General features: G+C 35.3%; 1 protein-coding gene across 5 annotated transcripts in view; it reads right to left on the reverse strand.

The window, feature by feature from the left end:
• BCKDHB (branched chain keto acid dehydrogenase E1 subunit beta) overlaps positions 1–19,925 on the reverse strand; it is a 148,318-nt gene that overhangs the window by 37,851 nt on the left and 90,542 nt on the right. For 4 of the 5 annotated variants that reach the window (XM_027696628.1, XM_027696675.1, XM_027696646.1 and 1 more), the window contains one exon: positions 3,633–3,785. In XM_027696628.1, coding sequence (XP_027552429.1) covers positions 3,645–3,785 — 141 coding nt within the window. In that variant the 3' untranslated portion in view covers positions 3,633–3,644. Of the gene's footprint in view, positions 1–1,959; positions 1,984–3,632; positions 3,786–19,925 lie in introns of those variants that run through there. The other variant, XM_027696639.1, reaches the window with a different exon arrangement.

The following is a 19,925-nucleotide window of genomic DNA, read 5'->3' on the forward strand; positions in this document are numbered from 1 at the left end:
TTACTTGAAGGCCAAGCAACACCTTAGTGAGCTGTGTCGGTTTTGGTTATGATAGAGTCAATTTTCTTCACAGTAGCTGTGTTTCAGATTTGTGCTGGAAACAGTGTTGGTTTCATTATTGGTGAGCAGGGCTTGCACAGCATCAACCCTTTCTGCTCCTCACCCAACACCACCAGCAAGGAAGGGTGGGGAGTGCATAAGGAGTTGGGAAGGGACACAGCTGGGACAGCTAATCCCAACTGACAAAGGGATACTCCATGCCATATGGCACCATGCTCAGCATATAAAGCTGGGGGGAAGAGGAAGGGGGGGACATTTGGAGTGATGGCATTTGTCTTCCCAAGTCACTGTTACGCATGATGGGGCCCTGCTTTCCTGGGGATGGCTGAAGACCTGCCTGCTCATGGAAATAGTGAATAAATTCCTTGTTTTGCTTTGCTTGCATGCACAGCATTTACTTTCCTTATTAAACTTCATCTCAACCCATGAGTTTTTTCACTTTTACTCTTCCAAATCTCTCCTCCATCCCACTAGGGGGAAATGAGAGAGTGGCCGTGTAGGGCTAAGTTGCCAGCTGGGGTTAAACCATGACACCAGCTTGACCATTTCTGTAACTCAGAAGCCCCTCTTCACCACGGGGAACTGCTAGCTCCTCTGTCTTTCCAGCAGTAGGACAAGAAGGGGCACAACTTCTCTAACATCCAGAAGACTGACTGTGCTCAAATCCACACAAACTGTAACACCATTTCTTAGAAATGGTCTCCCTACACATGAGTTGGTTTGGAACACATAAACCTCAATACTCCATATCAGCAGCAAGTAACGTCACTCATAAATGTTACCATGAGTACAGAAAGAAGCAAATGTAAAGCAATCCTTCAATTTCTCAGAAACAGAAATGTACTGCCTTATAGGTAAACTGTGGAGTCAATAGCAGGATGGAGATCTACTGCAACTACTGTGCTAAGCACATAAGGCCAATGTGTAGCACACAGAAAAATAAAGGAATACTCCTCTGAAATGTGCCTTACAACAGGGAACATTAAGGTTCCCTCGTAGAAAAAACTTCGAGCAGCTCATTCTGTGACACTAATATCTAGTCATACCAATGAAAAGATGTGGTGCTATGGGCCCCAACATCTAGATGTTTTGTTAGAAAAAACAGAAAACAGAATTTTCTGTGTCTTTACACTCTTTTCCAGACAATATCTAATAAACCTGCTCCTTGATACGCTAAATCCACATTTTCAGCTGGCCAATAACCTCCTCTGACATTCGTGTGTGGTCCAGCCCGTAAGACAAATGTAATTATGAATGCAGATGGCTTTTCCGCTATCTAGACCAGGTTTAGTGTGGACTTCCAGTGTGGAAACTGGACTGTATGCAAATTCAATGCAATCTCAGAATCCAATTTTTTCTCCTCATAACTCCCTCGCTTTAGCATCCTACAGAGGAACAGGGGGTTAGCTAAGTCTCTGAACCACCAAATGTCTTTGGTTAGTTTCCCTTTTCTTACAGAGGTAAGAATATTTGGTCCTTTGGTTTCCTTTGAAAAGGAACAGATCAGAGGCTACCTAGCACAACCAGTAAGTCGCCTCAAAAACTGGATACAACCAACCCATTCTCTTTAATAAAGCCTCCCTGCCTTTGTTACAGAGGTGCCAAACAAAAAAGAAATAAGAAAGCATTGACTACATAATCTACAAAAAAGATCACAGATCAGAAAAGAGCTTTTGTTTTAATTCTAAGGAAATAGGGGAGGCATCAGGCACAGCATTGCAAGCTGCTCAAAAAGAGGTGATTGTCCAGCTCTACACTGTGCTGATGCATCCTCATCTTAAATATTGTATGCAGCTTTGGGTGTCACAATATAAAAAAGACATTACACTATGAAAGAGCATCCAAAGGAGGGCAACAAAGATGGTGAAGGGCCTTGAGAGAAAGCCGTATGAGGAGCTGCTGAGGTCACTTGGTCTGTTCAGCCTGGAAAAGAGGAGACTGAGGGGAGACCTCATTGCAGTCTACAACTTCCTCATGAGGGGAAGTGGAGGGGCAGGCACTGATCTCTTCACTCTCGTGACTAGTGACAGGACTCAAGGAAACAGCATGAAGCTGAGTCAGGGTAGGTTTAGGTTGGATATCAGGAAAAAGTTTTTCTCTCTGAGGGTGGTTGGGCACTGGAACAGGCTCCCCAGGGAAGTGGTCACAGCACCAAGCCTGACAGAGTTCAAGAAGTGTTCGGCCAACACTTTCAGGCACATGGTGTGATTCATGGGGTGTTCTGTGTAGGGTCAGGAGTTGGACTCAATGATACTGATGGGTCCCTTCCAACTCAGCATATTCTATGATTCTATGAAATGGTCTTGTATGTCAGTAACAGCTGATTTTTGAGAAAAGTGGAACTACATTATTTTTTGGAGACACTGCCTCACTGGTACTGTTCCCATTTCTTATACAGGCATTCCACTACCACCTATTGAGGGAAACAAACAGGGTGGAATGCAAAAACGTCTCCTGAAAGTAACGATGCATATGAAGGATATTAACATTATGGTATTGACAACCTTCTATCCCCAGCCCCAAATTTAATTCACAGATTAATGTACAGGTAAAATGGACAGAAGATGGCACCCCTAAAATAGGGCCCACCTTGGCCCTCCCATCTTTAGTGTCGACAGCTTAAAATCCCCCGCCTGCCCACTAAAGATTCTTATTCCAAAGAAAAACAGGCCAGTTGTTTTCTTCTTTTCTTTTTAGTTCAGACGTACAAGATCCATCAAGACTGTATCTCAAAAACTAGGCTAGTTGGTTCAATTAAAGGAAGTAGAGAATACATTGTATTGACACATTTTCTACACTGTTAAACTTTGGTCAGTAAACACCAGAAGTTCTGGTGCACAACACTAAGTCCTGGTTGGCCACCAAACAGTCAAATGCTACTTAGTATTATATTACAATGAAACAGACAAAAGATGTTACAGACTACGATTAACAGACATGTCATAGAAATATATATTACGCCACAGTCCTGATACTCTGCAAACAAATCTTCAAGCATGATCAAATTACATAAAAGATTATAAAGAAAAATTATTTTTAGAATAAATACTGAATATTAGTCTTATAATTGTACTTGAACAGAACTGTAAGATGCTAGAGATACTTCATGTCTTTTCAATGGTCTGTGTATGTTTGCAATGCAGAGCCAATATTCAGGGAAAATTGGGCATTATTAGTACCTTGCAGAATTACAGGTCACCCTGAAGAGTAAAAAATTATAAAATTTAACACAATGGTTTGCCTATGAAGTAACTCAGTATTCTAACAGAGATGAAAATATATTCTCTCCATTAGTATTCCTTTCACCTTTCACTTTGCATTTTTTTCACTTCTCAGGATTCAAGACATTTAATTTTGAGATTGATTAAGCAGGTAATTAATTTTAAACACTGACTTCAATGGCAGTACTAAAAAATATTCAGACACCTTTAAGACTGAAGGCCCAAAGCCATAAGAGGCAATTCTTATTATAAATAAATAAGTAAAAGGGTAGCACTGTAGCTCCAAACCTTGCAGTTATTCTGCCTGTTACCTTCCAGGTAAGCTGTTAGTTATAAGATGTTATTTCTCACCTGTACTACTGCTCAGTAGTTAATCATCTTTCGAAGAGCATCATAGCATTTCCATTTGTCTGGGATGTAGAAAGGCTCAAAGATGTGAGGGAAGGGAGTGTCATAGCCACATACTCTTGAAATAGGAGCTTCTAAATTCAAAAAGCATTCCTCCTGTTAACAGAAATACAGAATAAATGTTAGTGAGGCCATTATTTTCAGGAGTCCTGCTTCACAAATTGAGGTCAAATGAACTCTGCCAGACTGACAGTCCTGGAAACTCCAACCTTCTATTTATATCACTGAATAAGTAGTCGAGACCAGAATAGTGGTTCCTTTTGCCCGAAGGTCCATATTAAAATAACAACTTGTATTACTGTTATTTTCATTTTCTACATGTGTGCTGCATTAAATCATAGGCAGGTTATATTTAGTACATCTGCTATACATCCAGACACCTGCTGCCAAGAAACAAATATTTTAGGAACAAAGGAGTAAGAGTCTCTTTCCTGTGTTACTTTTAAACATATAGAAAAATTACATGATCTAAGAGTGTGTATTATTCGTTGGATACATGAACATCATATTCAAACTTCTTTGAACTCTAAGAGCATTAAGACTCTGTCTAAGCATTAAGAAGTTATGGAAATTATGAACTCCAGTGGATTTGCATATCACCAACCTTTGAGTCAAACACATGCCCTACTCAAAACCCCACAGCCTGTGTTCCACTTGGAGATCAGATTTGATAACAACTGCAAGAGTTTCGTTATTTGATCTAGTAGGGCACAAAATATTACAGATACACCATAGTAATCTGAAAGTAACCTGTAACATTATCAGCCTTAATAATCAAATAAATAATGGGGTTTCAATCTTCTTACTCGCAAGTACCAGAGTGATGGCATGGACCGCAATAATGTGCAAGAAGCAGATGTAGAAATAACTTTGACAGATCAAACTGATGTTGATGCTAATTATCAACTCCCATTCTCCTAATATCTTTAGTATATGTATTCGCTTTCCGAAACAGACAAACCAAGAGACAAAATATGTCTCATCCTGGCCCTACTTTATGGACTGCAGCAACTGAGACGTCCTGGCCAACTTCCCCTGTACTTGGCTCAGTAAAATGGAAGATGAAGTATTATCTACTGGTCCTTTTCCACCAGTCCACAAGGAAAACAGTTAAAGAGCTATGCTTTTCTACAGAAAAGAGTTAAGTGTTTTCTCAGACTGATGAACTGTTTTGAATGCACGTTGCCTTGCAGTCCATAGCCATCCAACTCTACTTACTGTGCTTTCTACACACCATGACATTTGGCAGTATAGGAGGTATTCATAACACAATGAGATTGTAACCTTTCACTGCAGCTACCACTTTGGTACATTGCAAAGTGGATATTTCTGAAAGACAGATGGAAATAAAAAAGCCCAAGAAGCTGTGTGATTGCTTACAGTGTCATTACACTTATCAGTGAACTAATTCATCTAAAAAACTTCAAAGTCTGAGTAGATCTGAGGTAAAAATATAAGCAAACACAAATATTTTTGAGCTCCATTTTCAGGCACTCTTTTCTTTGTAAAATGAAAGATTCACATTAGTACAAAATGCTGTGAAGTAGAGTGTGTTAAAGCCTTTACCTGTGCATGAGGTAAATCATGATGTCCTACTCTAACCTGCTGGCAAGGGTATTTTTGATACTAAGCAGTCCTTGATTCCCATGCTGTAACCGACCAATAAGACAAGGCAATAGCTTTTGGACGATCCCAAAACTGACTGCCCAGACCATCGGTCAAGTTTCATTACCACAAAACATGCAAGTGTATTTTACACCCACAGCTTCCCAGTCCTGCATTGTTGTTTCCAAGTATCCAACACAGACCACTACCTAGGAGAGACTTTTGATTTACATTGCAACCAGCTCAGTCCATCCCAGATGAAGGCTGGAGAGAAAGTTCATTAGTTTCACTGAAAATATCAAGTGCAATACTCCTGGTATATTACTACCATCTTTTTTAAAATACAACTAATAAAGTTAATAAAGCTTATCAGTTCATGGGGGTTTGATTTATCTCTGGAACCAGTTCTAATTTATGGGACAATATATTCAATTGTGTCCTTTAAATCTAAATCAAACAAAGCTTTTTCACAATGCTACAGAATATGAAACTGCCTGCTTGATGGCATTAACTTAACAACTGTAATCTGAGAAAATGAGATTACATTCTTCATTAGATGCCATCATGCTTCGAAAAATCATAGTGTTAGCAAGATACATATTTTGATATAGAAAAAATTATATAGTCTATGGACATATTTCTAACTAATCTCCCCTTTTGCATTTAAAAAACACTCAAAGTCAAGTGATCAGCCCACCAAACAGACAAGAGTCCACTTCATCCCAAATATGATACTGCCCCATCTGCTGTTCACACTGCTGTGCCAGATTTTTTGCATCTGTGCAGCCACATTGTAGAGAAACGTGACAGAGAATATTATATAGAACTCCCAGCTCTTTTTTAAGACTAATTAGCAGACATCTGTTATACAAGCCTACTAGAACAGGCCTATCACAGTATTTAAAAGTGATAGAATGTCAAAATTTTCAAATAAGTGGATTTACTCCATATTACTTGGTCTTATAAGGGCTGGTACTAGCCCAAAGCACTCTTGCACAAGAGAGGAATGGAAACTTACGGCCTTCACTAAGTCCCTGGATATTTCAGAGAGACTATTTAAACAATCTGACATCTTTCAAGGAAAGACCTTAGAAAAAAACTTTAAAATTAAATGGTTTTAGAAGCAAAGTAGTAGGCATGCGATTGCTGATTCAGAGTAAAATGGTTTAAGCTCGGTTTTGAAAATCACTATGAAAAAGTCGTACTTATTCAGTAAGATATCCACAACTTCCAAAATTCAACTGAAGTAAAAAATTATTGTTAGAAAACTAAATGCTTACAAGGCAACAGATACAGTTATTAGTCTAATAAATCTAAATTTTCTTAATAACAACAAATCAGACAAAACATTAAATTGCTGTTCTTCTTGCTCTGCTTCCTAAGTGCAGAGGCCAAATTCTGGCCTCAGTTATTCAATATGACCTTTGCCAATTACCTTCATTTGCCTGATCTTCACTCAAAGCTTCCTGGAAAATACATTATTATATTCTATAAAGGCATTTTAATTGGTCACACTATTTCCTATCAACATTTGATGTTTAATACACACTTAGGAAGACCTTTCAAAACTTAAGCGCACAAGTCCCACTAAAAATCTCTTCTTAAAAGTCATAGCAATCACTCAAATGTACCCCACACACCACTTCAAAATAATCTCATGCCTTGATTTTTAGAATAGATGCTAAAACCAAGGACTTGATGCATGTTGCATGTTTGTATGTGAAATGGATCCTCCAGCACTGGGTACACTCCCTGTATTTCCCCAAATCATAATATTGTAGTATGCTAATATAGAAAGCTCTACTCAAGCCTTTTTTAGCTTTATTTAAGTACATCTTTTCCTCTTATCAGAGATTCAGGTACTCATTGCTAAATCAGGGTTCTGAGTGTAAAACTCACGAATGAGAACTGCAGACATTTATAGAGATATACATTCGTACAAAACGGCTAACGTAAGAAAAACAAATCCACTATTGGGCCTTACTGGAAGAAAACATTACTCATCCTTCTGCAATGTACAGAAAAACAAAGTAATCCAGTACACAGTCTAGACGCTTTTAGGCATCTGGCCAATAAGAAAATAGTTAAAAGTTTCTTGCTCCAGACCATCCTTCCTCTGAAGGGAATTTCTAGCATTCCACAGTCATCCTAAACAAATCTTCAAATGCAAACACTTTGGTAAGTAAGTACTGGTAAATGAGACTATTAATGCATACCTAGCAAGTCAGACAAACTCAAACTCATATTTTCCCCCTATTTTAGTCTTACCCTCCTTACTTCCAAGTTTTTGGAGGCTATTCCATTTTCCCCCTCTAACTGACATGGATTAAAATCAGTAAAATGGATATTTTATTCTTTTTTATTTCTACTGCTCTGTAGAATACTAAGTAAGTGAAAAAATTCTTTAAAAAAAATTATTTCTGCAGTATTTTTTGTCCCAGGGGTCTCCCTCATACTATTCTTATTTTGCAACACCACAAGTACCCAAAACAATTAACAACTACAAGAATGTCAGATGACTACTATATAAGAACACTGATTTTACAACTCCCTTTTCAGTACAGGAATTTCCTTTCTATAGGATGATAAACAAAAAGTTGATATTAAAGACTAATATGAATAGGAAGAGTTTGATAGAAATTTTAATATTTATTTTGGTATTATAGATATTATAATGAAAAGAATACTAAACATAAGGTTCAAGTCCATTACAAAAGGCAAACCATAGGAACATTTTTCATACAAGACTACTTATTCTTTTGCTGAAAATAACTACAAAATTTATAGTCAGGAACTCACATGACGAGTTGCAAATTTTTTATTAAATTGTGGTCAAATCTGTCAATGAGAACTCTGAATTTTGCCATTTCATCTATTGATTATAAAATTTTAAAAACCACATATATGCTTGAAGAATTTTTCAGAGAGAAAACTCTTATCACATTAGAGTTTCACTTTCTGTTCTGCTATTTTTGTTCTGATTTATTTATGCTGTTGCCATAAACTAAAGTGTGGGGCTCAAATAGTTAAGAAAACTTATTCCAGATCACTTTGTTGATGAATGTTATCTACTACTATAGAAATTATTTATATAGTAATATCTATTTACATAGTAATATCTATTACTATAGAAATCTATTACCACTACTAAATTATCTATTACTTCCCCATATGGATTTCTAACTGCAAATTACCTACTATTGTAAGAATAAGATGAAACCTACTATAGGTTAATAAACATGAGAATCTCTTTGAAAAGAAAATCTATTTTTTATCTCATAGCTTAAAGATTTTCAAAAGAAGTTTTCCAAAGAGGTAGTAGATCAAACCCCATTTTATAAAAGGTGGATTTCATGTAATAAAGTTGAGACCAAAGATTAAAGGTCTTTTTCTTTGGTTTCTGCTTAAAAAGAATGCCCAATCTGAACAATTTACTTTCAATAACAGAAAAGTGAAGCATCTGCAGTTTTCATATGTTTCTCAATTGTAGTACAGTACTTTCCTTTACAGCTGCAAGCACCAAATGCTACACATTTCAAACATAATTTGCTTTGACAACATATATATATCACACTCTTATGAACAGTTCCTTCTATGAACTACATAAGTACTATACAATACACCCACAAGATACTTTTAAGTTCTATCTGGAGATACAGATAGATAGAAAGAGAGAGAGAGGTGTTTTTTTTTTGAGGAACACTTTTTTCCCAACAGCTTAGCCATTTTCATCTTAAAATATTTTTTATAAATCATTTCTTGATAGTTACAACAGTGACACAATTTTTCCTTGGAAAACTCTGCAGTTACATGTTTTAAATATTTAATTTCTATCAAAGAGGGTTTTCCTTTATAAAACACTTTAAAACTACCTTTAGCACAGATTAGTAATGATTCATTTTATTTGTTATCAGTTCTTTGAATTTACATAATTAATATCTTGTCAAATACAGAAGAATAGTTCACTGCTAAAATTATTTATCTTATGATTGCAAAAAGAGATATATTTTTACTTAAAAAATACTTTAGTAATTATAAAATAAAGAAGCACTTAGGAGGAAAAGTCTAGTCTGTGTAATTTATTGGCTTGTTATCATTAAAAACCAATTAATGGCGAATACTGTCTTTATAGTAATAAACCACATAAAATAATATTTATACATGAAGTCAAATTTACTGTATAAAAGATAAAGTATTTTAACACAAAATGAACAAAAATTCTCATTCATACACAGGTTTGAAGATTGTCTTCGATTTCATTTCAGCCAGCTTCAAAAATTAACAGAACAATCTTTATTAACTCAATGTAAGACTGGTATTGTTTCCTAAATTTTCTTTATCAAGTTAACAACACAACCACTCCAACAAACATTCACAGCAAGAAGTTGTTGGGATTAGAGCCTTGGCTTAATTTTCTTGGTGTTAAAACTGCACAAAGAAATCATGTTCCCCAGGTATTTACAATACAAAACAAACAAACTCACAGAACAAACAAAAACACCATTCAATTTGTGTCAAATAGCTTATCTTTATCACAAGAGGAGGTAAACGAATAAAAAGTAATTTCCATTTCTTCCCAATCTACCCTATGTTTTATGCAAAAAGGTTAAGATTTTCCATGAAAATTTTACATAACTTAAATCCACTCTGATGAGGGTTCTAGAATTTAAATATACTCAATTCAGAATAACACACTGACAGAAATTCATTTCTTCCCAGTAAATATATAATCTGCATTGTTTAGGGTATGAGATGCAGGAGCCAGCACAATTCTTCTCCACAAAATAAATAACGCAAGACGAATATGCTCAGGAGGAGGATGTAAGAGGATTTCCAGATTACAGAATATGCTACTGCCCTAAGTGAACCATAGCAATGCTCTTTCACAAGTCAGGTTTTTGATAATTATTTTCAATCCACTAAATGGTAACTCCCCATCTTTTCACCCCAAGTACTAGAAATACTATTTTTTTCCTAGGCAATTACTGCTTCACCATAGCTGAAATAGTCTAAGGTCTTTCCTAAAAGTTATATATGTTATACATTATATACCCATGATATGACAAAATTATTCAAACAGAATTTATTTCTTCTGTATAGCAGTAAACTGCCTTACAGCACATTCACTACAAATTATGTTATTCTAGATGATATTCCAAGTTTCCCGTACACTCTCTTAAGTAGCAATTATGAATATTTGCACCGGGACCCACATATTTTCTAAAAGCATGCCCAAAGCCCCACAGCTAAAATGATTTCCCAGGGCCATAAGTATCTGAAGATTCTTGCTTTATTTAGTTACTTGGCATTACTAACTCATCTGTTCAGTAAATGATCCTGCAAACTGCTACACACATGTTAACAGGGGTGAATAATCCAAGAGAAACCAATGGAGCTAAAGTGCCTGCATAGAATTATTCTTATGTGAAAACATTTGCAGATCACAGGTCATTTTTCTGCATGAATGAGCAATATAACAAACAGTTTTTAAGATTTGTGTTGAAGATTATCCTTCTAATTACATCCTACACCTTTTAACAACAAAGATAGAAATATCCTACCAATATAATGAGACTTTATACTTTTAGATCATCATTTATCACCTACTATTCTAATTACTTATTTAAGTATTTTGTAAAAACATTTCCTGGTTAAGCTCAGCATGCCAGAAGTGACTGGAAGGATTTGCTGCCAAGAGTTTTAATAGTCAGTGAGTGGTATTTTTACTTTTACAGCTGTTGAGGCAGCTGAGAGAGTCTTGCAAAGATAGCCTTGTCAGTCTACGTATCTGGCTCAGTAAAATCTTAATAGAAGTACTTCACTCAACACATACTAATGAAATTCAAAGGAAATGCAATTTCAGCTGCTGTTACTAAAAAATTTAAACCAGCGTATTTCCCTTTCTATATCAAAGCATTTTCATTTTGGGGCAGCACAGTGAGAATTATGCTGTCACTCTGTAACCAAACCCTTCACCAGGGCAAACTCAAAGTTTGGTCATGTAGCCAGGGAGAGACAAGCACAAAGGAACTATCCTGCCCTTCCATGAAAAGGTCGGGGCTTACCTAGTCTTTTTTCAAAGCATTTTTTAACATTACTGTCTTTGTAAAACAGGTTCAGAGCAGGAGGGAATTATTAGATTACTTGAAACAAAGACACAAGGAATTTTATAGTGTATTCTTTAAACCAAGCAGTCATTTTACTTACATATTTATTTTATAGGAATCTGCTTGATGATTCAAACCCACAGGTAGAAGACTTCTAGTGCAAAGCTTAAACTCATATAATAAATATTCTCTCATATGAAGGCAAAAGTAACAGTTATGAAAGCTGACTGGTGAAAATAGAGAGGTAATGTTTATTCTACAGAAAAAGTGTAAAAAATTGAACGGAAAGAAATGTAATGAGGTTTTAGAGAAAGTATAAAGGTTTATGCAAAAATACTTAGAAACACTAAAAGAATCATACTGTTGGGTACAGGCTGACTTAGAAAGCATGAAATAAGTATTTTACCAACTCTTTTACAATAACTACCTTTTCTTCTTTCCTAGAGAGATGCATTTTTTTATGGTTTTGTTCAGTTTTTACTACATTTCCTAAATTATTATTCAAACAGGTTACATTGCTATTCCACTGTAAAGAAAAGTTGTCAACAAAACAAACAAAAACAAGACCTCTAAGAAAATAAGAAATTAATATTTCATTAGTTTTTGCATTTAGCTATAAATAATCACTGCATCAAGTGATCAAGAAATGTGCTGCAAATGAAACACTTTCATTTTAAAATGCTTAATTAAACCATAAACAGTTAGCATTACATCTCTTAATTTAGGAACTGGTCTAAAAACGAAGATGAGGAATAACATATTTCAGAGGCAATGAAGTTTTTAGTTTACCCTTATGCCAGAACAAACAATTCAAAATTATTGACCTGATTTTGAAGTGTCAATGAAATGTATGTATAAAAACAAATGCAAGGGACCTGTAATATATCCAGCAACATTACAAACAGAAATAGAGATAACAGAATTAATTATTTTTACAGAACAGAGAAATAAAACAATAGAAGTTAATTGTATATTCTAGAAGTCTCACTGAAGTTTTAATTGAATTAAGCCCAAGTATTTAACTTGGTCTATGTTTTAGAACTGACTGTTTAAATAAATTTCATACATGAAATGGTTATGTGAACTTTACTTTTACGCTATATCATTTACACAATTTTAATTTTCACTCCACTAATGAACTTACTGTATTAAAGTCAAAACTATAAATCTTTTACATAACCTATGTCTTCCACCAATTTTATCAATGGTATAGCAAAATTTCTTAATGAAGAAACAAAGTAAAATACCTACACAGCTGCCTTAGTTACTGTGAAGCACCTCGCATAATTTTCTTCTTTTCAGTCACAGAGTTAGCACTCAACATACACTTGCCATGAATGAAATGTAAAAATAAGCTATTGGTAATATTGTAAAGAGGAAATTGCAATACAGTTCAAGCTGAGATTTTCTTTTCCCCCTATATGACTCCTAAACAGTAAAAGTAAAAATGTTCCCCTCATGTAAATACTTTAGGAAATTCTTTCCCAGTTTATTCACTAAGTAAAATTTTTGCAGAGCTCAATCTATCAGGACTCTACAAGAGTAGATATCACTAACAAATGGCATTCAATATCATAAATATAAAACAGAATTACAGTACAAATGGAAATTAATTTATAATTTACAAGGTCTGATTCTATTAAGATAATTAGTAAACAGCAATTCTACTCTACCTGAAAAAAAAAATCCACAACTATTATAGTAAAGTAGGATTGTTCGAGAATAAATGGTCCCTATGTCAGATGATTTTTTTCAATATTTAACATACTTTTTAAAGCATGTTGGGCTTCTTGTTTTGTCCTGTATCAGTCTTGTAACTGTACAGTTGCATAAACTCTAGCCTCTTGCAATCACAGGGACTGTGATATATGGCATAGAAGAGGAAGTATAATGGAATAAACCAAAAAGCAGAATTCTTGGGAAGTCAGAGTTTATATTTAGGTCCATTTCATTTGCTGGTGGCCAAACTAACCGTTGTTCAAATCAGAATTCCTGTCACATAAAGTCATTACTGATGGCGGAAGCCAGGGTTTAGGTGCACTGACATTGATGTGCTCTTCCAGCTGGGCAACCACAAAACCAAAACACATTCCTAAACAACAGTTATCCAGTCATGGAAATTCCTATGCCCACCAGCCCATGTGTCCGATTTCCCCTCAATAAATCAGGCCACCAGGCCATGTCCAGCTAAAGGTTGGGGTTTTTTTTCCACAGACTTCTAAGAAAGCATAAGGACACAACACTTAGCAAGGTCTCAGAACAGAAGTCTTGTCAGCGCCATCACAGAAGACCATAGTTTCTATCACAAATTACTTATATTTGACTGTACTGTACTGTATTGTGGTGATAATGCAGTTACTGGCTTTTTTAGCCACACTCCTTCTGTGTAACAGGCCATCTTGAAACCCTTTTTCTAATTTCAAGCCATTCATTCCAAATTCATTCATACATAATTCTTCCACGTAATTACTTTAATAATTACTTTTGCTGTTAACCTTTGCTCATTTCCCCAGGAAATTTTTAAACAGGACTTACATTACTATAGTCTTCATTTTGATAGCGGGAAGAAGGCAGGCACTGTTAAGCTATTATCACACAGCTGGCTCTCCACAGCTTCTGATGACCCTAGCAGCTCCTCACTCACATCGTCTGGCTTCAATGGTCTTTTTAAAAACTAGTTGACCACACTTAGATACAATATTCCACATGAGACCATACCGCTGTCTTCTACAACAAAATAAGTCCTTACTGTTTCTACTCTAAGGGCCTCTCCAAACACATTTGTCTTTTTATCCAACTGCAGGATACACAATTGAGCCGAAGGTAACTTCTTCCTTTGCCCAAATAATCATTTACAAGCTTATACTAAAAAAAGTTATTAGTTCCTAGCCATGTAGCAACTTAAACTGAACTCTGTTTCTGAGACCCTCAACATCATCCAGGTTCATTATAGGATTCTAATTTCTACTATATCAACAATAGACTGACTTTATGACTTAAAAGTTCTGGGTTTTGCAACTAAGAAACTTCAACAGTGTTAACATTTAGCCAAGTCTTAAGAAACACTACTCTTACAACTTCATAACATTTTTGAGAGCCCAACACACTGCAATCTCCACATCATATACCTTGCAGTTCTTGTACTGACAAGATTTTGTAATGTCAGGATCTAATATGTTAAATTAATCTGGCACAACCTACACTTGCTGTATAAAGCCTAGGGAATTCAGTGGCAAACTAAGTTTCAAAAAACATCAGCCTGACAAACATTTTTATGAGAACATAATAGCTGAAGAAAATCAGACCTGCATGCTTTTAGGAGGGAATTCAGAGCTATAAAGACAGAATATCAGTGTTGAGAAAAATCCAGCTGGTACTGAAGTTATTATGGAGCTTTTCTCACTGTATTTGGTGAGATTTTTCACTTGCCAGCTGATAGAAACCCAAACAATTCTGCTATCAACTTTAAGAATAAATCCTGCAGACACTGCAGACATGGGTTTATATTGCTAAAGATCCAGTTTAAGTGTTTGACATTGTACTTTTTCTTGAACAAGACAAGAAATATGCTCTCAAATGTCTTCTTTTGTGGTTGGTTAAAAAAAAAAGCCAGGAAATAAAGTTCACATGTAACATTATTATCGGGGTTTGTATCTGCTATGAAATCAGAGATACTCCAGAAATTATGGGTTTTGTTGGCTGCATAGTCTCCTGTCCATCATAAAATCAGTATTATTTTGAATGCTCCACAAAAACAGAGGTTTAAGCAGCCGTCTCTAAACAGTGCATAATTTTTTAAGGCATTTCTACTTATTTTAGTGGTCACCACATATTATACAGAGAAAGCAAAGCCTAGCTTTTAGTGGTTAATAAACAACTTCCGCCTAGAAGACCCTGTGACCAAACAAAGTAATGGTTGAGGTTTGTTGTGGCTCAATGATGAGAGCATGCTGAATTTCAAGTTGCTGGTCTGCAGTTTTCTTAGTGAGTACAATGGTTCCCTTCAGCCAAATATCTTGTGTAGGTTTTCTTAACTATTTGATATAACTTTTCTAAATTATCACTACTTGCACCTGAAAATAGCTGTTTTCAAGGCTTCTTTCTTTTTAATTTCCTCCCCAGCCGAAAAATTACTTAGGGGGAAAACAATCAGTTCTGTATAATTCATTGGTTTGTTACCATTAAAAAAGCAATTAATGCTATTTGTATTCTTATAAGGGAGACAGTTATTTTAGGAGACAACCAACAGCATCTTTAATTCTGAGGCACTGCTAAAAAGTTTCAAATCTCTCCATAGGGAGATTTACCCTAAAAGGAAATGTGCTACCCTTTGAAGATGTTTACTCTTACTGACTATGAAGGAGGCCTGGAGTGAATAGATTAGAGATGCAATTTTTAGATTAATCCCACCTGAGTAATTAAGAAGAAAAATTTGAATCCATGCCACCTCATTGCAGTAGCTGTCTTTACACAGGTAGTTACAGATATGAGACAAATGTTCACAGTTAAATGGAATAATTGTGGAAAATATTTAATACCAAGCTGCACCAATACAAAATCTTCAGTACCTAGTGAGTGTCCCTAACAGTGAAAGAGACAACAATACTTTAAAAAATCCACCCACATTTCTCTCTCTTTCCAGTTCTTATTCCACTGCCAAGGATGGTAAATTCTTTATGGATATAAAGTATAAGACAACATAGGCTGTCAGTACACAGATGGTGAAAAGTCTTCAGATCTTCCAACTTTCTTGGCTACTTGTTGGAATTAAAATATAATATCCAAATAATATCCAAATAAAAGCCATTCATTAGGTAATTCAATAACTTCTGAAGTTGCTCCTACAATTTATTTTATAGTAAAAATATAAAAATATCACTAAAAATATAAAATATAATTTATTTTGGGTTAATCCATTTGCTTCTAAAAACTTCTAAGCCCATCCATAATGTTACATGTAGTATTTACAACCAGATGTTTCCTTCCAGTAGCTCAAAATTCCATATGAATATGGGAGAAGTTCAGATCTTTCTACTCAAAGCTACATCAGAACTTCTATCCTTAAAGAACAGTCCAAGTTTCTTCATAACTTTTGCAAAGATGGCAACATCCACATTTAGTCACTTAATTCCATCATGCGTACTTACATGAGAAATCCTTTTCTTAGTATTCTGAATACAGATAGTGATTAAATCCACAATAATTAAATGATTTTGCCTCAAAGGAAATTAGATTTATCAGTTTTTATTTAACCAAGTACGATTCCTCTTAAGGGAAGTTGTTAAAATGGTCTTGTAAATGCAACATTGATGATGTAACTTCATTTTTTAATGGATTGCTTCTTCTGTATTATTTAACAGGTTCTGTGTTCATCTGAAACATTCTCAATACATTCTGAAGATAAATGTCTTACCTGAAGCATTCTGGATAAATGGGAACAATTTTCTGACTCAACACATAGCAATATATGGTGTTACAGCTCATATTTCGGAGACATTTTCTCTCCTTTCACTTCTGCCCTTTAGGACTGAATAGAGCATAAATAACTCCTTCAATATATCTTGCTTTATGGTGAACTTGCCACCGGCTGCTGCATGAGAGGAGCCCCGAAGAGAAGATACAAGGACTCCCTGAAACAACATCTCAGCCTTGGCCATATTGATCATCATCACTGGTCTACTCCGGTCTCCAATCAGGAGGTCTGGAGACACACCATCTATAACGCTGCTGATGCTTTTGAGAAAGCACGCAGGATCACTCTTGAGGAGAAAAGACAATGCAGAAAGAATCGTGTCTTGCAGAATATACCACCTAAGGAGTCTTTCTGCTGTGCCTTTTGCAACCGGTCGTGTCTATCTTGTATTGGTCTTTTTAGCCACCAACGCGCTTGTAACAAAAGTGGGTAGAGCCCTTCCTAAATCTTCGTTCGCGAAGCCTAGCCATGATGATGATGATGATATTTACTAGCTTATAATCACATTAATTCTATTAATACCAATATATATTGTGATTGACTCAGATGTATGCATATACTGCAGACTTGAACCTGACACCTACAGCATACAGAAGAATATTCAATGTTAGCTTTTTATACTCAATATTTCTTACTCTCGGCCAAATAGGATTCTCGATGCAGGCCAGCAAGAATCTGACATTTGGAGCCTAATCCCCAGGTACGATAGCTGCAGCTAATCTGCAAGAAGCAAACAAAAAATAAACAAACCAACAAGAAAGACTAATTTTTCAAATATTCACATGAATACAGAACTTCCATAATAAACAGACACAGAGAGGGGTAAAATTGGAACAAGAAGCATCCTTCTTATGGCATCCCAAAAGTCACAGTGCTACTGAACAGCAACGAAGGGAGCACAAGTGAACAGAAGGGGCACTTCTCCCCATTGCCAGGGTGCTCATCTCAGGGATGGCAGCTCCTCAATTCCTGTTATTTCTCATATATGCATTTTATGCAACGGCTGAGGATGCAAAACAGAGAAACAGCCCAGAAAAGAAACTCAAACTTTCAACCAAGAACACCAAGTTTGTTAAAAATTCCACCTGTAAAGACAGAACTACTACTCCCTGAAAATCCTCCGGGTACAACCGGCAAAAAGACATTGGCATTTCCTAACAGAACAGTATTTTGCCAAAAAATCCACATTCAGTCCTAAAATAGAGGCACTTTATCTTTTTTTGCCAGAGAATGAAAGTGTTGCATGTAATTAGCTTCCTGCCTGATTGAAACAATAGATTTGCAGGGACCGAATACTAGCAGCCCCCAAACAATGGAATTGCATGGTTATTCCTCCTCCAGATCCTCAGCAATTTTTGTCTGTCTTCTTTCCCTACCATTAATGTCTTGGATCTACCCATGACTTGCAGACAAGCTCAAATATAAGAGTCTGCACATCTTTCACAGTTCATCTTAAAGGAAAATACTGAAACTATGTTAGGCCAAGGGACAGATACATCATATTTCTACTTGAGTATTTCATAAATGAAATGCAATGCTTGTTTCTCTGGAATAACACCAGTCAATGCTAGCCACCCAAGGGGCCTTCCAGGACTTAATTATTGAAACTTGGGCCTGCAGATAGCTTTTTTCTATGACAATACTGAATAGCATAAGTTTGACCGTATTCAGAGCAGCAGCCAATCTTAAAATACAATTCATCCATCTCAGCTGTCCAACAAAAGCATGAAGCGTTCACATTATAATGCAGGATTTAAGGAATGGGGTTTTCTGCCCTTTTTTTTCCCCCTTAAGTTTTTGCAGGAACACCACGTGAGTTGTCTTTGGACTCATAAACTGTTTTTTGTATGCTTTTTGGATTTCACTGTTAACATATTTCTGCCTCCCTGATGGAACATCTTAGGTCTGAGGTTTCATGATTCAGAGCAATTATGTTATAAAAATTGAATGTTAAAATAATTAATTTACACATATGTTTATATTACTCCAAAGATTTTGTACACTGAGATCAGATTATGCAGCACATGGAACTCCACCTGTGTTTCAGCTTCAATTAATAGAGTATTCACACCCAGTAAATAGTTTTAAAATAGATAACTGGACTTAATTTTAAAGTTTGTGTATTTTTATAATTATATTATACTCTAATGTATTTTTACACTGAATTAATCACATTTTTTGGCAAAAGTACAAATGTAGCCCCATGAAATTTCCATTGTACTACTCAAAACTGCTTTTGACTATAAAACCTATGAACAGCTGTAAAAAGGAAATTTTTTCCTTTAGTCGTAAAAAAAAAGTTAAAATATAAAAAAATTAAACATACAGAGTTCCATAAAAAATACCATAATTATTATCATAATTTTTAGATGTGGAACTTATTTTTAAGGTTACAGTGTTCTGCTCAGTGGTCTTTTAGAATCAAAAATTATGTGGGGTTTTTTTAAAGAGCTAATACTAATATGTTCAACATTTTTCTGATCTTTAGAATGAAATCTAATAATTTCGTAAAAGTAATAAATAATAAACAGATCAATGTAGTATAGAAAGAATATATTTAAAATTACAGTCCTGTATTTAAGTTCTGTATTTACGTTTCATATTTTACTGTAAAATCTCATGCTATGAAGTAGGCATGAGAATGGCTTTCAGATTTTAAAGCTGTAGCGTTACTACAAACCAGAGCATGTGGAAGCAATTAACTGAAATCGCAATCATCTTATGCTGTGCTTATAGAAAATTAGGTTTAAAAATACCTATATGAAATGGTGATAGTTGGCAAATGCTTGGTGTACACATAAAGAGAATTAGAGGTAATTAATCTATTATTTTTTAGTATCAAACTATGAAAAGAAATATACTATATTAATGAGGTAATAACAAACCCATACATTTTCTCTAGAATATATTTCATAATTATTATTAATATTCATATAGAAAAACACACTGAATTCTTTCATTCTTACTTTCACTAAACACCATTCTTTCTACAATGTAAACAAAAGGACTGGCTCAGAATTGTCAAAAAAAAAGTTAATGTTGTATAGAGAT

The sequence above is a fragment of the Neopelma chrysocephalum genome, unplaced genomic scaffold (assembly GCF_003984885.1).
Source record: "Neopelma chrysocephalum unplaced genomic scaffold, ASM398488v2 Primary Assembly neopelma1_23b, whole genome shotgun sequence".
Classification (NCBI taxonomy): Eukaryota; Metazoa; Chordata; class Aves; order Passeriformes; family Pipridae; genus Neopelma; species Neopelma chrysocephalum.